Source organism: Fusarium mangiferae (genome assembly GCF_900044065.1).
Source record: "Fusarium mangiferae strain MRC7560 genome assembly, contig: FMAN_scaffold003, whole genome shotgun sequence".
Lineage (NCBI taxonomy): Eukaryota > Fungi > Ascomycota > Sordariomycetes > Hypocreales > Nectriaceae > Fusarium > Fusarium mangiferae.
In genome coordinates this window covers 2642643-2661635 of record NW_024573923.1, presented here as the reverse complement: position 1 = coordinate 2661635, position 18993 = coordinate 2642643, and the positions used below count along the sequence as shown (strand labels likewise).

At 48.8% G+C, this 18993-nt stretch overlaps 2 protein-coding genes across 2 annotated transcripts; one reads left to right on the top strand and one right to left on the bottom strand.

The window, feature by feature from the left end:
• Window positions 1-878: 878 nt before the first annotated feature.
• FMAN_04285 (related to ADP-ribosylation factor (ARF) GTPase activating protein (GAP) with effector functions) lies at window positions 879-4484 on the bottom strand (the record flags this gene model as incomplete). The annotated part of the gene is made up of 5 exons (XM_041829023.1): window positions 879-2187; window positions 2238-3694; window positions 3744-4127; window positions 4186-4319; window positions 4421-4484. 5 exons carry the CDS (start codon window positions 4482-4484, stop codon window positions 879-881), a joined length of 3348 nt encoding a protein of 1115 aa, XP_041679828.1.
• A 4185-nt stretch (window positions 4485-8669) lies between these two features.
• FMAN_04286 (uncharacterized protein) lies at window positions 8670-12857 on the top strand (the record flags this gene model as incomplete). Its single annotated transcript, XM_041829022.1, has 3 exons — window positions 8670-11228; window positions 11279-11860; window positions 11919-12857. 3 exons carry the CDS (start codon window positions 8670-8672, stop codon window positions 12855-12857), a joined length of 4080 nt encoding a protein of 1359 aa, XP_041679827.1.
• Window positions 12858-18993: the final 6136 nt, after the last annotated feature.

The window sequence follows — 18993 nt, the reverse complement described above, 5'->3', positions numbered from 1 at the left end:
CTTAACCTCCAGATGATCCAATACTGTATCTTCCATAAGTCAATAAAATATGCACGCACATATTACGTCCGACCACCCACTATCAACCTCATGGCCCAGTTTTATTAATTCGCATCGTCATCCGTCGATTCCAGGTCACGTTGTCTCTCAGGATGAGACATTCGCCTGCCCACACGACGCCTGTTCCTAGCCTCGTCCGTCACGAGCGTCATAAGGAGCCACCACGTTCTAGCCTCCTCGACAATGGCTTTCAAATGGCACTGCTCTCGATAGGTCATTCTGCAAGTTGAGATAATAGACGTAGCAACAGAGAGGGCTTGGGGACCATCCATTTGCGTCCCTACTGCAGACTTGCATGCACAGGTCACGGCATTTTCAACAAATCTTGGCTTCAACTCGACATTACCATTATTCAATATCATCAAGCCTATCTCTTTCCATAAAGTAAGCAAAGCCAAGGTAAGCAACAGCAACGACAGCCTATCAATAAGGTACCCAATGACCTAGCATGCCCGCAGTGATGCTCTACACCTTCAATGTGCCACTCTCATTTCTACCGTCAATCCAAAATAGCATATACTGGTGTCTTTCTCCTCTCCCATATTCTTTCCTAAGTGCCCCGGTCTCCAGAATGGCTTTCCCATTCGTATGGCATGGACAAAGCCATAAGCAACGTAAACGCCAGTAAACTCCCTTGTGTTGCCCTTGTCTTCTGTCAAAATACCTACCATCCTTCATTACCAAATACACTTTGCCATCCGTTAAATTAGCCCATTGCAGGGGCGAAATCGTTTCCCGATCAGTTTGTGTGTCCGAGGGAGATTGCTCAAGTAGCAACAGGAACGTAAGCCTGCCAGTGGTTCCTACTGTCCCGGTTCCTATCTCTCAGGGATGGGAGATCTGGCTAGCCTGCCCCCCGTGCTGACTCGCTTCTGTAGCCTGGCTTCTTTCTCTCGCTGAAGCCTCTCGGCTGGGCTCATGTTACTAGGTAATGAGGGCACTGCATCCATCGATCCTTCGATGACTGTACGGCCACGCTTCTGCTCAACGTAGATTTGGGCGAAGCGGCCCAGGGGAAACGCTGGCATAGTTGCAGGAATCTCGGCTCCATTCTGAACCAATAGCTCGGCCACAGGGAACGGTACAGCTTTGGCTTCCGCCTCGGTTGCCGTGTGGGGAGTTCCCGGTGAGGGAGCTGCTGGATCTGCAGCGGCCAGCGCGAGCCACACAGCATGTGTGCCCCTCATTTTGTCGACTGTGTTGGGGTTTGCCTTTAGCGCCAACGCATAGAGTACTTGCTGTATCTCATTCTTCTTAATGGCTGCCAAGAGTGTCTCATCTGCTGTCCCGTATCGTGACAGCGTGGGCGAAATGGGTTCGACGAACAAACGATCTACATACTTTGATGTGATGAACCGTAATCGCTGTTCTCGGCTTGCCTGTGCCGTTGGTTTCAGCGATTGGTCAAGCTTGGCCTCCCAAATCATGTTGGATACCCGGTTCCCGATTAGCAGTAGAAGTTCGACAATATCAATGGTGAAGGACTTGATGTCCAGCGTCAAAGACCGCACCTTGCTTATATGGGTTCCGAGTGATCGGTGAATGCCACTGCACTCGATGCAAAGAATGATGCCCAGATTGATCGATACCCACTCAACCTTGGATCCGGAACCACAATCGGCGCACCACAGGTTGCCTTGATCATTGTCTCGGACCATCTGGAGTACTCTGTCAGGGTTCTCGTCATACCCAGAGCTGGAGGTTCTGACTGCGCTCGGTCGCGCACCCACGGTTATCCTTCGGCTCGGTATCCCAGTATTTGCGGTGCTATGATGACTTCCGTGGCTCAGCGATTGCGTCTTTCCTGTGAGCACAGAGCCAATGTCTCTTCTTAGAGAGGAATCGCCGTTTGATGAGGTTGGCTTCCCTTGATAGCTGCGTCCTTCCATTGCGCTCTGTAAAGCATTGTTTATAGCTGTGATCCAACTATTCATGTCCTCTTCAGAGGTCGCCTGGTACACTCGCTTGAAACTAGGGGTAATGACTTCGAAGCAGAATCGCCGCTCCGCATTACGGGCTTCTCGAACAGATGCCATACGAAGATCGATAGGGTCAATGTGGAGATCAAGTTTCTGCTTCCAGTTACTGTACTCTGACAGTTTTCCTTGGTCCAGAACGATCCAGAATCTATAAATTATGTTAGAAAAGGCTTGCCATACCCAGATCAGGAGACGTACTTGTGCCAGCCCTGTTTGTTCAAGTTGCGAGGGTCAACATGTCCTCCCGGTCTATTGAGAGCCCACAGAAGGCCCTCCTTCCGATGAGTGACGGCAGATGGCATGTTATCTCGCTCCTCAAGATCCCGAATACCTTTGAACTTGGAAGCAGCTGCAGGACTTCCAACACCTGTCTGACCAAGACTGCCTGGAGATCTGGATAACTCCACACCTGATGGAACATTCACCGATCCGGCATTGAGCTGAGACCCAGTGCTGTCAGCACGGCCTAAATCTGAATCCGAGGTATTGCCTGCATTGCCGTTGGTGGCGGAGCCGCTGGGCATATTGCTTGTGGTGCTATTTTGTTCGGGTTCCTTGTATGGTGTGTTGCTCACTTCAAGAAGGCGCCTCTTTTCCTCACGCTCTCTTCGTTGATACTGATATTCCTTGTCTGCCTCTTGAACTTCGTTGGACAAAGCTTCCAATTGGGGTAGAAGAAACTCAATCTTCTTCGCAGTATCCATAAAACCTCGTGTCTGAGCATCAGCGAACCTCGTGAGGTGAGACAAAACCTCCTGTTCCTTGCGCCCGCCGTGGAGGTCCTGCATGAAACTAGAGTAGTCAAATCGTTTAAGCTCAAAGTTTCGTCGCTTGTTTTGGTATTTAGAATCGGCCTCTGCAAGCTTCTTCGCCTTGACCGAATCCTGACGCTGTCCCAAATAACGGGATACATATGCATAATAATCTTTGCTTTCCTCCTCGAAGTCTCGCTTCTTGGACTCGGCTTGTTTGATGTCCACTTGGTATAATTTGGTTACCGGTTCAATAATGATCTTCTGTAGGTGATAAGTGTTTTGTCGCTCATACGCTAAGATTTCCCTAGCAATCTTATCAAAGTAATGTGTCAAAGCAGGCTGGACGGCGTTTGCATTGGTTGCTGCAGCTTCTCGCAAAGCATCCACGAATGCGGTGAAAGCATCGTTGGCTTCACTCTGACAAGAATGCGCATGTTCTGCTTTCTTCAGAACTTTCTTCATCTGAGTCCTCATGTTGCCTGTCTTTTGCTCAAGGGCTTTGAGGGTAGCTCGAAAAACGGGACCGTCATCGCTGACCATGGATTCCTCGTTCGGCTTGGGACAAGCTATGTCAACTTTGACAGTCTCTTTGGCCTGTGGGAAGCCTGGTGTAAGGGGCATTTCAGCCGTAGGAATAAGAGGCGAGACAGGCTCATCTATGATATCGGGAGCGGTGATACGAGAGTCGACTGATTGGGACGAGGCAACGCGAATCTTGGGCGGAGATGCCAGGAGAAAGGGGGGCGATGGTGAATTTGGATGGCTCAGAGACGCGGGTGTGCCTGCAAAAGCATGAGCAGATGAGGGATAAAGAGCATCTCGAGGGTTAGTACCTGCAACGAAGTAGGAGAAACTAGCTAGCGTGTGCAGTCGGTGAGCTCGAGGGTCATACTCGACAAACTGGTCGTGGTTAGCACGCTTGCATAACGTGAAAGGAGTGGCATAGTACGCTGCACGAGTTCCTCCAGCCGCCACCCTTATCCTCAGTAGGCTTCGGGGGCTTCCATTTCCATGTCCATTCGAACGATACTGATGGGCTTCCTCCTGTAGTATAATCGCCGACTAATGCTACGTTGGCATTTCTATGTAGATTTGGGTCGGCATGAAACTCTCTGGTCACCAAGTTTTCGACTTCTTTCAGATTCGAGGCGTAGACGTAGGTAAGGCCCGATATACTGGTATCGATCGGACCGGATGCCGGTTCAGAGGAAGTAGCTGGTTGCGCAAGCTGCGCCTGGCGCATAACGAATGTGAAGGAGAATATAAGCTCGTCATCGTTGCTGAGCTTGACTAAGAAGTTCGGTGGTGATGTTGGATTTGAAACATCAGGATCCTGTGGTTAGGTTAGTTACCAACGCCGCAAAGAAAGGTCGCAAACTGTCGCAACATACCTGGACGAACTCTACTGGGGATGTGTCCCCGAGAGGTCTCTGAGCAGAAACTCTAGTCGCAGGAAAGGCATTGGGAACGACGTTCACAGAAGTGCGCTTCCGTGGGTTTGTGACGACTAAAGAGGATATGCTCACTGCAAAAGAGAGTCGGTCAGTTAGAGTAACAAGCCACAACCTCGGCGCAGGCCTCCAGCAAGATCCAAGGGCAAGGCGGGGAAACGGTAGGACAACGTACATCTATTCTGGTCTCTCAAGTAGAGAGCAGGCCCCTCCTCGGGCTTGCTGCTGACGATGCCCATCGTCAAGTAGGTCTGAAGGGCAGCGATAGTCAAGATACGAGGAACGATTACAGTGTCGGCTGGGGACCAGTAACTGGAGCTGTCGGGATCTTTAAAGACGGGCTGGAGCGACGAGCGAACGAACGCACACTGGGGGGGGCGCACAACGACAGGCGACACTGTGACACCGTGACAGCGAGCTGCTGCAGCCAACAGGCAGAATAGCGCCGGTACGAAAAGTGGTAGCGCGGGGCTCAGGGCGGGACAGGGGAGGCCGTCATCTGGCGCTGAGCCAACCGGAGTGGCCCACTCGCACCTCGATTAGGTGTAGAGCCAGTATCAGACTCGTGTGGCTATTTGCGACCGCTCGTCAATCGGCCGCCAGGAGTCAAGGTCAGATAACTAATGTACTTGGTAAGTAGGTAGGTTGGGAAGCATGTAACTGCTTTTGACTGTCGCGTATCCCGCATATAATGAATGCGCCCACGTCCAAGGCGGCGTACGGATGTAGTGAAGCTGCGGGCGCGGGTCAAGTTAGGCAGTTGTGAACTCGACTATCATCAAGAAGCAAGATAAAAAGAGCTGTTGCCTGTTGTAGTCGTAATGCTATCAACGACAGGGTGGACATAAACGACAATGTTGAACGTTGTTGAATATTCGCGATCAAGGAGCCAAAGGTGATGAATGGTCATCTCTGGAAGGGGAGGAACGAAGAAAGCGGCACGTTGGAGACTTATCTCAAGTAAGAAAAGCCCAGCGAGGTACATAGGGGTTGCCAACGAATTCGAAGCGGCTAGAGCAGTAAAATTGAGGTCCATAGGTGTCTAGGTAGGTAGATAGTAGGTAGGTATCCAAGGATTATTACCTAGGAAAGGGGATATTCGATTCTTCTTTTCTCATCGGCTAGGATCTTGAACTGGGAGGAGTCTCCTTACCTACCTGATCAAACCACCTTGCCTACCCTAAGTACCTACTTATAATATAGGGATACATTAGTAGTTAGGTACCTTGTCTTAATGTCTTTTGTTGGAAGTATGGATGGAATTTGCGACTTGTTGATGACAGATACAGTGAATTCATCTGCTCTGCGGTCTCAATATTAATTCATGAGACACAAAGTGAAGACTGGTTCAAATACAATGCTGCTACTCACTGACCATCTACCTGCTAATTAAATTATATTCACTGTGCAACAGGTAGCATTCCCTGATTCACTTTGTTGTTCCACTCAAGTACTGGATTTTGTCTTTACTTAGATACTGTATGGTTGATGCGATCACAGAATGCAGGATATCAGGCATTTGGTGACTAGATAGACGCAAACTTCAACCCTCATATTACGACTACTTCTTTTTCTCCCTTCTCCGATTGTCGTTATAAAAAGCACCACCATTTACGCACCAATACCAGGCTTAGAACCAGAACACCAAGAAAAGCAGGAAACTGATCTTTAACCGGTCTGAGCCCCTTGTTGCGGTTGGCAACCAGCCACTGCTCCCAAGCTGAGGTGGTTTCTGATACATAACTCTTGCTTTACCTGTTTGCTACCTTAGTCTTTTTTTTTTTTTTTTTTTTTGGCTACCCACCTACCATACTAACATAACCTATGGAGCCTGTAACAGACCAAGTACCAGAGTGCCAGGCAAGGTACCCGCAGACCCTCCAAAACCGGGCTATGCAGTTACATGCGTCAATTTGAAACACAACGGCGCTGTTGGTGGGCGCTTGGGCTCAGGCTGAATTCAAAAGCGCGATAGGTGCATTTTGGCGTCGTTGGACGATACTGGACGATCATTTATACTGTGATGTTTCTTCCTTTAACATAGATGGGTCAATCTAATCATCTGCTGATGAGAAGTTCTCTCTGCAGAAGCAAATCATCGTCTCTTGAAAACTTACCATATCTCAGACCTACATATGATACCGTACAGTATTCATCCACTTTGCCGACCCTGGCTCATTTTCGGATACTCTACATACCAGTATGTACAGAGTAGACGGGCTAGACAGGGAACTCTTGCTGCTGATCCCTTCAGGCATCTCCAGACTCCTGCCAGGGCCCTGGTCCTTAGGTGGCTCCTCTACAGCGGGGTTGGGTTCTTCAATATCGAACCCTTACATACCCAGATACCGAAGGTCGATGGCCAATTGTCTGGTGCATGCTCGTCATCCTCCATGAGTTAGGTGGTGATCACCAACAGCCGCACAGCGAGAGATCCAGTGCTTTTTTTCACATGACAGATAGAATTTCTCTATGATAGGAGCACTGATAGCATAATTCTGACACAGACACAATGAACGAGGTAAAGAACACAATACAAGATTGCGATCTTCGCAACCTCGTGAGCCACCTCAACCAAAATGGATATACTTAAGACACGAGAATCTTACACATGATCACAACCCGAAGCTTCCAAGTTATCAGTTGCTGCTACTACATGGGTACCTAGCCTTCGGTTTATTTTTTTTATTTTTTTATTTATTTTTTTAGATACCTGTGGCTCAGCTCCTTGTCACCGCCCTGCAGATATTGGATGTATGATGACTACGTTTGGTGTAAGACTCAAGTTATGCCAATACCCGAGGTAGGGTAGCAGTCAGAGTCGAGGATAGTCACTTCGAAGGATTGATGAACCACGAGAACAGCTAGGTGCCTACCTACCTAGGTAGGTAAGGTAGTGAATGTCTAGGACACATCACTCAGTGTAAGTACACCAAACATCGACGACTGACTTGGGTACAATCCAGTGCCGTGAATCCGATAACGCCCCATGTTTTCTCTTTACCTTTGGACAAGAGATACCTGCTAGATATTGTAGGGAATTATATCTAGAATAAGATAGTTATTTATAAAAATATTAAAACTGTGAAGGAACTAATTTAAAATAAAAATAAAAAATAGATCGACTTTATCTATTATCTACAATAATAATATTTCTATATAGGCAATATTAGTTGTGCAGGTAACGTGCTATTATCGAAACAAATCATGATCAATGCCGAGATATAGGTGTGAACCGTGAAGATATCAAGCAAAAGAAATAAAGATGGGACTAAGAAAGGGAGACTTTGTTTACTTAAATGTGTTCATATAGTGATTGTATCTAATTCCAAACTAGGTAACCCTTATGCCCTGGGCGTGGAGAACTTCTTGTGCAGACATTTCATGCTATAAGAGGATTACACAAAGAATCCCATGAAGTGTAGAATGCCATGATAGAATTGAATTCCTGGCGATAATACTGGTAAGCGCCCAAACACGCCGTTGTTTCCATTGGCTAGGATTCAAACTAGCGCTCCTCAGGGTCCTATGGCGATACCATTAGCGGTTTAGCGGTTTAAGGACGTCCCGGTCAGTTTCCTCAGCCCATGGGCTGAATGGATGACGTCTCGCCCCATTCCTTGGGCTGGAGACTCTTGTTTTGGGCTGGACCTTGTGGTTTTGGGTTCCATTTTAGGCTTTGTGTCAACAGTGAGCGACTGTAGATTAGAGGGGACGGGAGGCTAATGCCACTGGATTGGATTGGATGGAATGGGTGGTGCAGGCTCTCCAATGCTTCCTTTATGCTACAATCAAGGGCCATCACCCTCTCTCAGCTAATCAAATACCTATCACAAACAAAAGGTTGTGTGATCTGTCGTTACTGTGTTCCCGTCTTGTTTCATCCTTGTCTCTTTGACCTCTTGAAGCACTGCGACCAGGGCGGCTCTGACCTCCAGCTCCATGACCATCATCACTTCACCGTCAATCTCTCATCCATCAACTATCTTCGGCTGGAGCAGATATTGACTTACAGTCGAAACAAAGCAAAACAAAACAAACCACTCTTCTCCACAACTGCAAGGAACAGGATACGAATTTTGATATTTCATTTAAACTGACCGCATATCTATCTATTGCTCTTTTGCTATCCAGATTTGATAGCCCAGACAGATAGAGATATCTTGGACCCCTCGCTCCTTTTCTCCCTTGTCGCGCACGTTCGCCCAATCCTCCAACTCACCATCGGCATCCACCTTTGCTGACCACATCTCACGTTTTGACCGATACCCAGTGTCATGAGCTGGGGCGCGTAGAAAATATACCAATTCTTTTCTTTTTAGGTATCATCTCGCGTCCCGAGCAATCTCCATCCTCACTTTGTAGGCCCTTGTACTCGTCATTGCCATACCGCTGTCACTGTCGCCTCCCCTCGATCGTCCACAATGTCGTCAGAGTCCCGACGCTCCTACAATCCAGGCCGTCGGATGGGCAGCAGCAGAGATCTTGGCCGAGCACGCGCAACTTCCAGAGCCCAAGCAATTGTCGTCGAACATGATGAAGCCCGCAGCTTCGCTCTCCGGTCCGCTTATCTACACTACCTCCTTCAGCCCAAGGCCAAGCGAAAGCAATATGTTCCAGCTCCAAAGCAACCCGTCCGAACTCACACCAGCGTCGGCGCGCTCGTCCAAGAATTCACCTCCGGCTCCTCTTCAAGCTTCAAGCTACCTCACAACTTTACAAGTGCTCTACTCGAACGTTGCGGCGGCGTGCTGAGGGGTAGCGAACGCCTCCCAGGCTATAATGATGCTGCTGTCAAGCGGAGCTTTGCAGAAGCCTACACTACCTTCTCTGAAAGGAACTTCCGCAAAACCATTGATAAGGAGAGGAAGCTTGAGCCGCTCATACTCATGTTTTACACATCTACCACCAAGGCGGCTCAAAAAGGTGCCGCTCCTGATGACGATTCTTGGAAGCTTATTCCTGACCGACATCTTGCTCTCTTTGTTCGCCTGATTGCCACTATTCTTCGGGACCAGGGCCACGATCGCGACAAGACTGAACTCATGTCCAAGCTGAGTGTTCTCGAGAAGAAGCTCCTTACAAATGATCAAAACTTGGTTGGCGGTGGGTCTGACGGCGCTGGCACGACTATCGAGGTCGTCGTACCTTTGAGTTATGATGTCAAGGACATGCCCTTGGTTCAACAGGTAGTCAGAATCTTTGGACTGAGTCTTTCGGAGGCACAAGCCGAGATCAATGAGAACAAGGGAGTGTGGACAGAAGAGGCTGCACTGAAGGACCTCAAGTCGTACCAGCACAGGCTAAATTCAGACATGCCTGGTGCTCTGAGGAGTGATGACTTTGATCTTGATGAGGCCTTTCAGGAGTGGAAGAAAGCCGAGTCTCCTCATCTGTCCCAGATGATGCTTGATATTTTGACTGCCAAACCAGAGCTCGCCAAGACATCGAGCAGCAACATCGACAAAGGCTTCTCCAGCAGGCCTCAATCTACATACAGCGATCCAGCGTTTGATGCTTCAATGGGCTTTGATCCAGCTATCAACCTCGCTTCTCTGAACATTGGTGGTGATTCTAGTATCCGAACAGTCGAGGAGAATATTTACACCTTTGTCCCTCCAGACCCCAGAGCCTTCTTCAAGTACATTCTTAAACATGCTATGACCTTTGACCAGATCAATAGCGACCCTGACCTTGACTACCAACCCCTATCAAAACAATCTATGGACCTTTTGACTGAATTGTGTGTGAGATGGAGAGTGCCCCAATGCTCCAGGCTCATCACTCTACTTGAGGTTGCATCACGCAACTACCTTGATCGGGAGTTGCTCCCTGAGGAGCTGGATGCTGTTTTCGATTTTGTCAAAACACCACTGCCAGAAGTCAAGAAGCCTCCTCATATATCAAACTACTCGACTCCTCTATCTGAGATAGACCCCAGCCGCTGGACGGTGCATGACTTTGCCGTCTATCAACACACTCTGAATACCCTTCATGAGACACTGCTCCGTGACCTTTATGATAGGATGGAACAGTGCTATGATACGAAACCACCCCAAATCGGCGTCGTCCAGTACATATTGGATAATCACATCTTTAGCGACCCGTGTTTCTCTCCTAGACCTGAGGCTGCTGAAGAGTTCTCTCAACATCTCAGCCAGCGTCTTCATGATCAGGCTCAAGAGGCCTATCGCCAGTACATGGAAAAGGAGATATCAGCCGACCGGAATGACTGGGATTTTGCCAATGTGGTCAAGCTAGGCAAAACAGTCATTAAGCTATGTGAGAGGATCAACAAACGCTATAACAAAAATCCCGAGATCATGAGCGTAAATCCCTTCCAGATCTTGGTCGAAGAAGTATTCCCTCGGTTCGAAGAGGATGCAAACGCCATCATTGAGTCCATTTTGGAGATGGCTCAAGAGACTGGCACCGAACTCGACATACAGGATGGCTTCGAATTGTACAGAGAGCTGGTTGCAATCCGCCGCATCCACAACGATTCTCTACCTGATCGGCCATTTGCTTTCAACGTCGAGGATCTTTTGGTCGATTTCGTGTGGCGATGGGTTCGTGCCGCCGAAAGCAGAGTCGAGGAGTACGTTGAGCAGGCAGTCAAGCAGGATCAGTTCCAAGTACGCACTGAGAACCCGGAGGATATCCCACGAGATTCGGAGAGGCACAGTGTTTCTATCATTGACATATTTATGTTATTCAACCAGACCCTTGACACGGTCTTTAACCTCAACTGGGGCAATGATGAACATCACGCCAGATTCATGACATCCCTCTCCAAGGCATTCGCCGCAGGTATTGGCAAATACTGCGAACTTGTTGATCAAAAATTCGCGAAAGAGATGGACCGTCCTTCAGCTGAGGAGTTGGCGGCACAGACCCAGACTACTCAAGAGAAATGGATGAGATATGCCAAGGATGCCTGGAACAATAAAGATCGTGTTGAACCTTTCCAATTTTACTCAGAGGTAAGTACTCGGTATGAGATGTTCTTTATGAATACTGCTAACGCTTACAGTCTTTTGTCAAACTGAACAATATCGAATATGCCATGCAGGAGCTTGACAAGTTGGAACGGACTATGGATCCCGATGCTTGTGCTGCACTGCTGGAAAGAATTGACGGACCCAAGAAAAAGACCCGTCGACCTAACAAGTACACCTTCACGATCAAAGTAGTTGAGGCCGAGGATCTCAAGGCGTGTGATGCCAACGGCTACAGTGATCCTTACGTGGTATTTGGTGACGAATATCAGAAGAGGCTGCACAAAACACGGATCATTCAGAGGAGTCTTAACCCGCGTTGGGACGAAACCTTCGATATCACAGTTCAGGGCCCAGTCAACATGATCGCAACTATTTGGGACTATGACACTTTCGGTGACCACGACTATGTTGGTCGCACATCGCTCAAACTCGATCCCGTTCATTTCAGCGACTATTTGCCTCGCGAGTTCTGGTTGGACCTAGACTCACAAGGTAGACTACTTATAAGAGTTAGCATGGAGGGGGAGAGAGACGATATTCAGTTTCATTTCGGGAAGGCCTTTCGTCATTTGAAGCGCACTGAGAGAGATATGGTCCGCAAGGTCACGGATAAGGTAAAGATCTGACTCTTGTACAAACTTGAAAGGAAAACACATTACTAACATTGAATAGCTCACTTCTCAAATCAATCACACCTTGTCTTTAGAGACTCTGAGACACCTGCTCGGCACTGGCGGTATTGGCGCGTCGGTAACAAGTCTCTGGAAAAAGCGAGCTTCAACAGTGCCGACTGCAACTCCAGCGCAAGTTGAAGCGGCTCTTGCACCCCTGTTTGCATACTTTGACGAGAACTTTGCTATCATGAAACAGACATTGACAAAGGCCACCATGGATGCTGTCATGGCGCGACTCTGGAAGGAGGTCTTGATGGTGATTGAGAATCTCTTAGTGCCACCTCTGTCTGAAAAGCCCTCCCAACAGCGACCCCTTACACGCAAGGAGTTAGACATTGTCTACCATTGGCTGGACTTGCTTTTCCAGTTCTTCAATGCCAGAGACGATTCGGGAGAGCAGCTAGGTGTTCCAGCGGAGACCCTCAAGTCGCCTAAGTGGCACGAGCTGGCATCGCTGAACTTCTTCTATTTCGAGGATACTAATAGTCTGATACGCGAGTCGGAAAGAATGGCAGCTGCGACAACAGAACGCGCACGCTTGGCTCTCCAGCAGCAGAACTCACAGAGTAACCGTCTGTCAGCTCCGGCTGCTCTCGGAGCCTCGCTGGGCGGCGCAGGGTCGTTCGCCAGCATGGGTACCATCAGACGTGGCAAGAGTATCATGATGAGTCGTAATTTGGGCACTATGCGAAAGGCAAAGGAGGCCAAGCGCCGCGAAGCGCAGGCGGATCCGAGCGACGATATGATCTTACGCATCCTCCGTATGCGGCCAGAAGCCGCTCACTATCTCAAGGACCGGCATCGTCAGAAGGAGAGACAGGCTGCCACTGCTGCTGCTGCACTGATTGTCAAGAATAGTGTAACGCAAGGTTGGAACTCGTCTACGGGCCCTGCTTTCGGTGGTAACTTCGGGCGTAACAACTTGCCGAGGCGATAAGGAGTGGTAGAACGGAAGAGGGGGGATCATGGACATAATTCTCGGTGACACAACGGACATCACTGGAGTGGCTTGGAAGGCCTGCGAAGGTTTTTATGATGTAGTTTGGTTTGTATTTTGTTGGTACCTATCTATCCGGCAGGAAGAGAACGCATCAGATACCCATATTCGTGTGTGCAGGAAGTTGCTTAACTAGTTTATACATGGATGTTTTTGCTCTGATCGGTAACTGTTGGGCTATGTAATAAGTGTATGTATTGGCTGCAAGGTGGAATTCCAGGGATTTAAGGTGATGGTGCTGTGTGAGACTTGAATGGTTGTCTCAACACAATATTGTTTACTACGAGCAAATCCGTCTATGTAACTGATCCAAACTGAGACTCAGTGCGCCTGACATAGAAGAAGCAATTGAAAACCCAAACAAGATAAATGAAATGAACGGTGGCAAGCTCCCAAACCTCGGCTCAACGTCGAGGCCTCACCTTCACTACCTACCCTACATTTGGATGCAGCCCACGACATAGTCGCAGAATAGTGGCTTAACCTGATGCAAGCAAACATGAAATTCAGCCTAATGTTGTGAGCACAACCCAATGGCGATCAATGCTTGCTGCCGATCTCCGAGCTGGTTACGATCAGGAGTGGAACGAGATAGAAACATGGTCAATCACAAATCAGCAACGTCCAACTTGTTAACCTGTGCTGTCTAGGAACATGTGTCTTTCATCTTGGAGACATGCAAAAAGTAACATGCCATGTGCGACTCGGCCGAGCAAAAGTGGCGCGTAATACACTGTGACCATACCTGCATTGGTTTAATTCAGGGTCAAGTTGTCGCGGAGAGGAGGTTTGAGGCCGTTTGGCCGCATCCCACAAAGACGCCTCCCGTGTAAACGAAGCTGGGGATAGATAGGGGTTCCCTAGCACGCAAGCACGAATCAGGGCCGCTTTGTCGAAGATACCGAGATCCAACTAAGATAGGACATATACATAGTACATAGTAATGGTCCACGTCTCGTCCGCACCGAGCGAAGGCGGATCAAGACTGCAACAAACAGCCCTGGAGGCAAAGGGATACGGACAATAGTTACGGGGGGCAACCGTTTAAAATGCAAGCTAATACTAGCTCGGTGGCCTGCTGGACCCTGCCCACCGAGAACAACGGCCGTAGAGGTGGGAAAAGTGACAGCATTTTCAGGGTCCTTTTTTTGAGGGTCCAATTCAGCTCCACTGATTGAGCCGGCTTGTCCGTCAAAGAGAAGGGCGGAGCACTTGGTCAGTCCATTTGTCCATTGTAGATAGAGCCTTCAATGAGGGGCAAAAAGGAAGAGGAGAAGCCACTCCCACTTTTGTTCTTAGTTATTGACTGACTTCTGTCCTAGTTGGCACGAGTGCGATGTGTAATTCGATGGTGTAGTTGTGCGCGGTACTGCATTGAGCCCCTGCTCGATGAAATTCGGAACGATGATCTCTCATGAACCGACGGTTTCAACAGAGCAGGGCAGCAGGACAATTGGAATTAGGTAGGGTGTTTTCTGAAGGAGGAGACCAACACATGTATATGTACCTTATGTAGAAACTCCCAGTAAGTATGTACATACCGTATCCAGAAGTATCAATAGGGGGTCTCCTCGCCACCACACTCGAAAGCGAAGCCGACTTGTTTGGTAAAAAGCTTACAGGGCCACTCATCATCACAAGAGGCAGTTCACCGAGTGGAGATGGGCCGATATTGTTGAGCCCTTGGTTTTGGTTCTAGAAGAAAATGTCATCCAGGCCAAGCCAGTGGCGGGTTCTATGGTTATACGCGCGATTCGACATCGCTTTGAGCGGTCTTGGACTATTCTGGTGGTGATTGACAGCTAGCTGGCATTCGGGGTACCTCGTTTGGAACGACGACTGAAACTGACGGTGCCGATAATGGCTCGACGGCTTCAGCGTTGTTGGATGAGAGATGGATTTGAGGGTATGAGGCAGCTCTTGGTATTTGCCATGAGTACCGGCCAGATTATTTGTGAGCAACCAGCTGTCAAGTGCTGCCGTCTTTTGAAGAGTGCGTTGCTCTTGGCCCTCTGGCCCTCTAGCGCACCATTCCCCATTATCCCATCCCTTCAGGCTTCGTGCAATGTCTCTGACCGTTGATCTTGAAATCAAAAGCCGAGTCGTACACGTGCTTCTGTGACTGAATGGATTCGAAACATATCTCACGTGGACTACAAGGCACCAATCTCGAAGGAGGACGGGCCACGTACAGTATGTTCAGATGTTCTAGACAGTGACAATGGTCGAAATACCCGTTAGGAAGAGGCTCTCGCGCCCAAACCATACCGTGCGGACTACGCAGCACCTTGCGAAGATCCTCAACTTGAGGGGCTTTTTGTTCAAGCGGCAACGACACGAGCAATTGCCAAGCTCGATTTTGATTTGCCTGAGACGGGCCTTGAAAGATGTCGTCCACACAATTAGGAGTTGAATCAAGGGCACCCCTGTCGGTGAATAAGAAACCGACGTGCCGCAGCTGCACCATGACGTGGGTGGCTGACTCGATTTTGACCTTGACCCACCAATTGAGCGACCCCTGAACTCGCGATAATAACAAATTAGGTACCTACCGACCTTACCTTACTGTATGTAGGTATGTTCATATGTGCAACTGGCCGAAAAACAATTAGATATCATGCCCATTAGATGCTCTCCTACCACAGAGTATGTTCTTTCTTGCAAGTGAGCAGTGATGTGTTTAGCCAAGTCTCCTCGCTACGGTCGGTCTTTGAGAATGCCAGCACAAACTACCAGCCATTCCCGATATCACTGGCACAAAGGCTGTGTCCCAGGAGTGATCATTAGCAGCATGCGCTTTGCGGACTGAGCGACAACACTTGCGCCAGCCTTGCCTGAAACACAAGACACTGTCCATCACAATGCCCATCTCATGGCGTATGTCCTAACCCTGTTGCTCGTAATTGGTGGTCCCGAGCTACCAAGCAAATACCACGTTCATAGTACCATACGCGGCGATAGCACGCTCCCTCGTGGCCTAAGGCCCAGGGCAGCCAGCTGCACAGCTCTCATTTGCAGGCTGTCGGGACCAAGTCAGTCCGGAAACAGTAAGCATCTGTTGAAAACCGCACAGTGCTAAGACACCTGAATCTTCAGATATATGCCTTCATTTTTCAGACGGTGGTAACTGCAATATTCGCTGAACAGCGAGTATTGTGCCGTAAGCTGAAGATGGAGCAAGCTTATGGTGTGGCCCGGAATGTTTACTGCGAGCACCTTCCTAGCGCACTCAGAAGACCGATGGGACAATATATCTATTAGGTGAGTGATCGTGCATGAGAAGTCGGGTCAAGAATTCGGATAAAGATCGCAGTGGAAATACTTATCCTAGTTCATCTTCGGACTAAGCAAGGGGGACCCGTATGTACGAGCCCACGAGGATGCCGCTTATTATTATTGACAGCTCGAGAAGCCCGTTTCAATACATGACAACGGAGCCGCGTCTAGATATCGCACCAGATGGATCCATTCGCAAAATCTAACAACACGAGAACACACTCTTTATGCATAGCCGTGACTGCCTAACTGCTTTCAAGCCAAACAAACATCAACAGCACTGAACATATTGGATTGTCCTCAAAGTCCTGGATTGGAAGACACAATCAGAGCAGAACTGCAAGTCTGGTCTCGACGTATGGCTTCTCAGTCTCCAATTGCCACTCAGTGATGGGTAAGTATCATCACTGTGCGAGTATCCAGCATAGCACCACCCCACATCAACGGCCTTGGCCCTTGGCAGCCAGGGCTTGTACTGATGAATACTCGTGACTGTTGGCAGTGGACATCCTTCAAACAGAATGGAGAACGTAGGTACTGTACGGAGTAGTTCTGGGCAAGATTCCAAGGTGGACCAACATCGAGTTGTTTTTTGCGACATTTCTTTGCCAGCTAATAAGAGGTCAGTTCAACTTCGCCAGTGGGTAGGTAGGCTAATCAATCCCGACTTAGAAGGAATACCAAACTACCTATGTATGTATACTTGACCCAGGCGTCTCAAAATGACTTTGAGTTTGATCGTAATTAAACCCTGGGGCTTCTTCTGATGAAAGGGTGCACGCCACTCGTAACCGTCTACCAGTATTTGATCGCTCTGCGGGACAGCGACAAACCAGTAGAGGGGAAACATAAAACAAAAGGGAAATTTGAATACTTCTAAAGCGGCTGTGGCACTGGCCTTATATGTACATACACAACAGTGCTTCTTAAGCCGCCCCTTGCTTTCGCGGTTAACTTGCTCTTTACTGGAACGATGGGATGCTGGTAAAGTTGAGAAGATTGATTGATATGAGACGAGAGAGGGTGTTTGGTTTTGAGGCACAGGTACTATAGCAGTGCAGTACTTGACTTGAGTCCTTCCTGGATACCAAGGAGTAGGATCTTACAGAAAGTGACACCCTCCTTCGTTGCCCGTTCAATCATCCATCCAAATGGATATCTCAGCCGCCTCTACAGATGTAGTCGTAGTGCCCGTAAGACATTAGCGGACAGTAATAATGCCGATCGATTCGTTCGTGCAGCCGCCAGCCTGCATTAGGGGCGGGGAGAGCCTCTGGGCATGCTACCATTGGCTATCAAGCCTCAGATTTCCCCAGAAGGGCCCTTGTTAAAAAAGTGACATTGCTCGCAGACTCCGTTTGCGAGGCAGCCTGTCACTATCGATATACGGATATGGTAAATTGAATTGGGGTCGAAGACCGTGGCCTTCCCAGGAGATTTGGGCTTCTTTCACTTGAAATAGGTGAGAGTGAGTACCTGTAGTTCCTACGAAGCCAATGACTTTTGTAACCCCAAGCAGAGAAACTACTAACCTACCTGGTAGGTACCTAGGTAAGGCACCTTGCTAGAACCTCCACTCAGGGACAATGGAAGGGACGGAAAATAGACCGTCGTCTGCATGCCATATACGGAGTACAAGATTTTGAACTACATGCGCAATCATGTATCCGTTGCATTATTAGGGACAGGAGATGCATTTATCATGGCACATGCCTTATTTACACAACATGATCATACTGAGATTTACACATGATTTAGGAGGCCGACCAATTATACTGTAAAAACCCCCAATAGCAAATTCTTTGCGCAAACTGCCAAATCCAGGCCAGTCAGAGTCACGCCCTACTCACAATTCCCTGCTGTGATCACTCGTTTCCCTACTCCTTTCGAGGTTCCCACTCCACCGTTCATAGATATGGTTTCATCCCCCAAGTTTCAGGCTTCGACTAGATCACATCACAGTCCAATTTCACATCGTTGACAGCTAGTAGTAGAGTAGCATCGTTGGACATATGGAGATGCGATTCTCCAACTAATAACTTTTCTGAGCTGGGTTCAATATTTCTCTCTCACAACAGCCGAAGTCATAGTCATACTACTATTCGGTCGAGGTAATTCCAACTGCAATCCATGGTAGTTAGCCAATGCCATGCCTCTCTGTACGCAGTGTGATGGTCGAGAGATTATCATGGTATGGATGGATGTACATTCAGAGAGTCAAACACCACTTCGATCCGAAAAGAGAAACATCACTAGGCCTGTTCAGACATTAGTACCGCTTGGTTGGCTCCGCCTTTTATCGCTTTTGTCGCCCTCCTTTCCACCTCGTACTGGTCTTGCTGTGCGTGTGTGCGTGCGTGCGCTGCGCTGCGCTGTGGTAGCGTAGCGACCGAGGGATCTACCCCAGCACCAACCTAATTCGGAGACACATGGTGTCCTCGCGAGCTCCCTGAACAACCAGAGGTACCCCCCAAAGCCGCCTCAAGGACGGGAGTCAAGGACTCTCCTGTCAGCGGAAGGCTAAGAGGTACCTAGGCGTGCTAGACCCCCCACACCGGTGTTGAGGTCCAGTGCTTGCTGCCACCGCTGCAGCTGGGACCACCTTTTGAACTGGGTTTATCCCCCTCTCCAGCTGTCTTGAAGTACTTTGCTCCGTCCCTGATCCCAAATCCTATCCCTCACCCCATTTACCATTTACAGTGCACTACGCCCGCTTCAGTCAACTCGTAAACGGCTCCCGTTGGACTTTCAGCCTAATCTTTTCCTCCTCAAACCTCACGGTCTGTCGCGACGTTGCCAT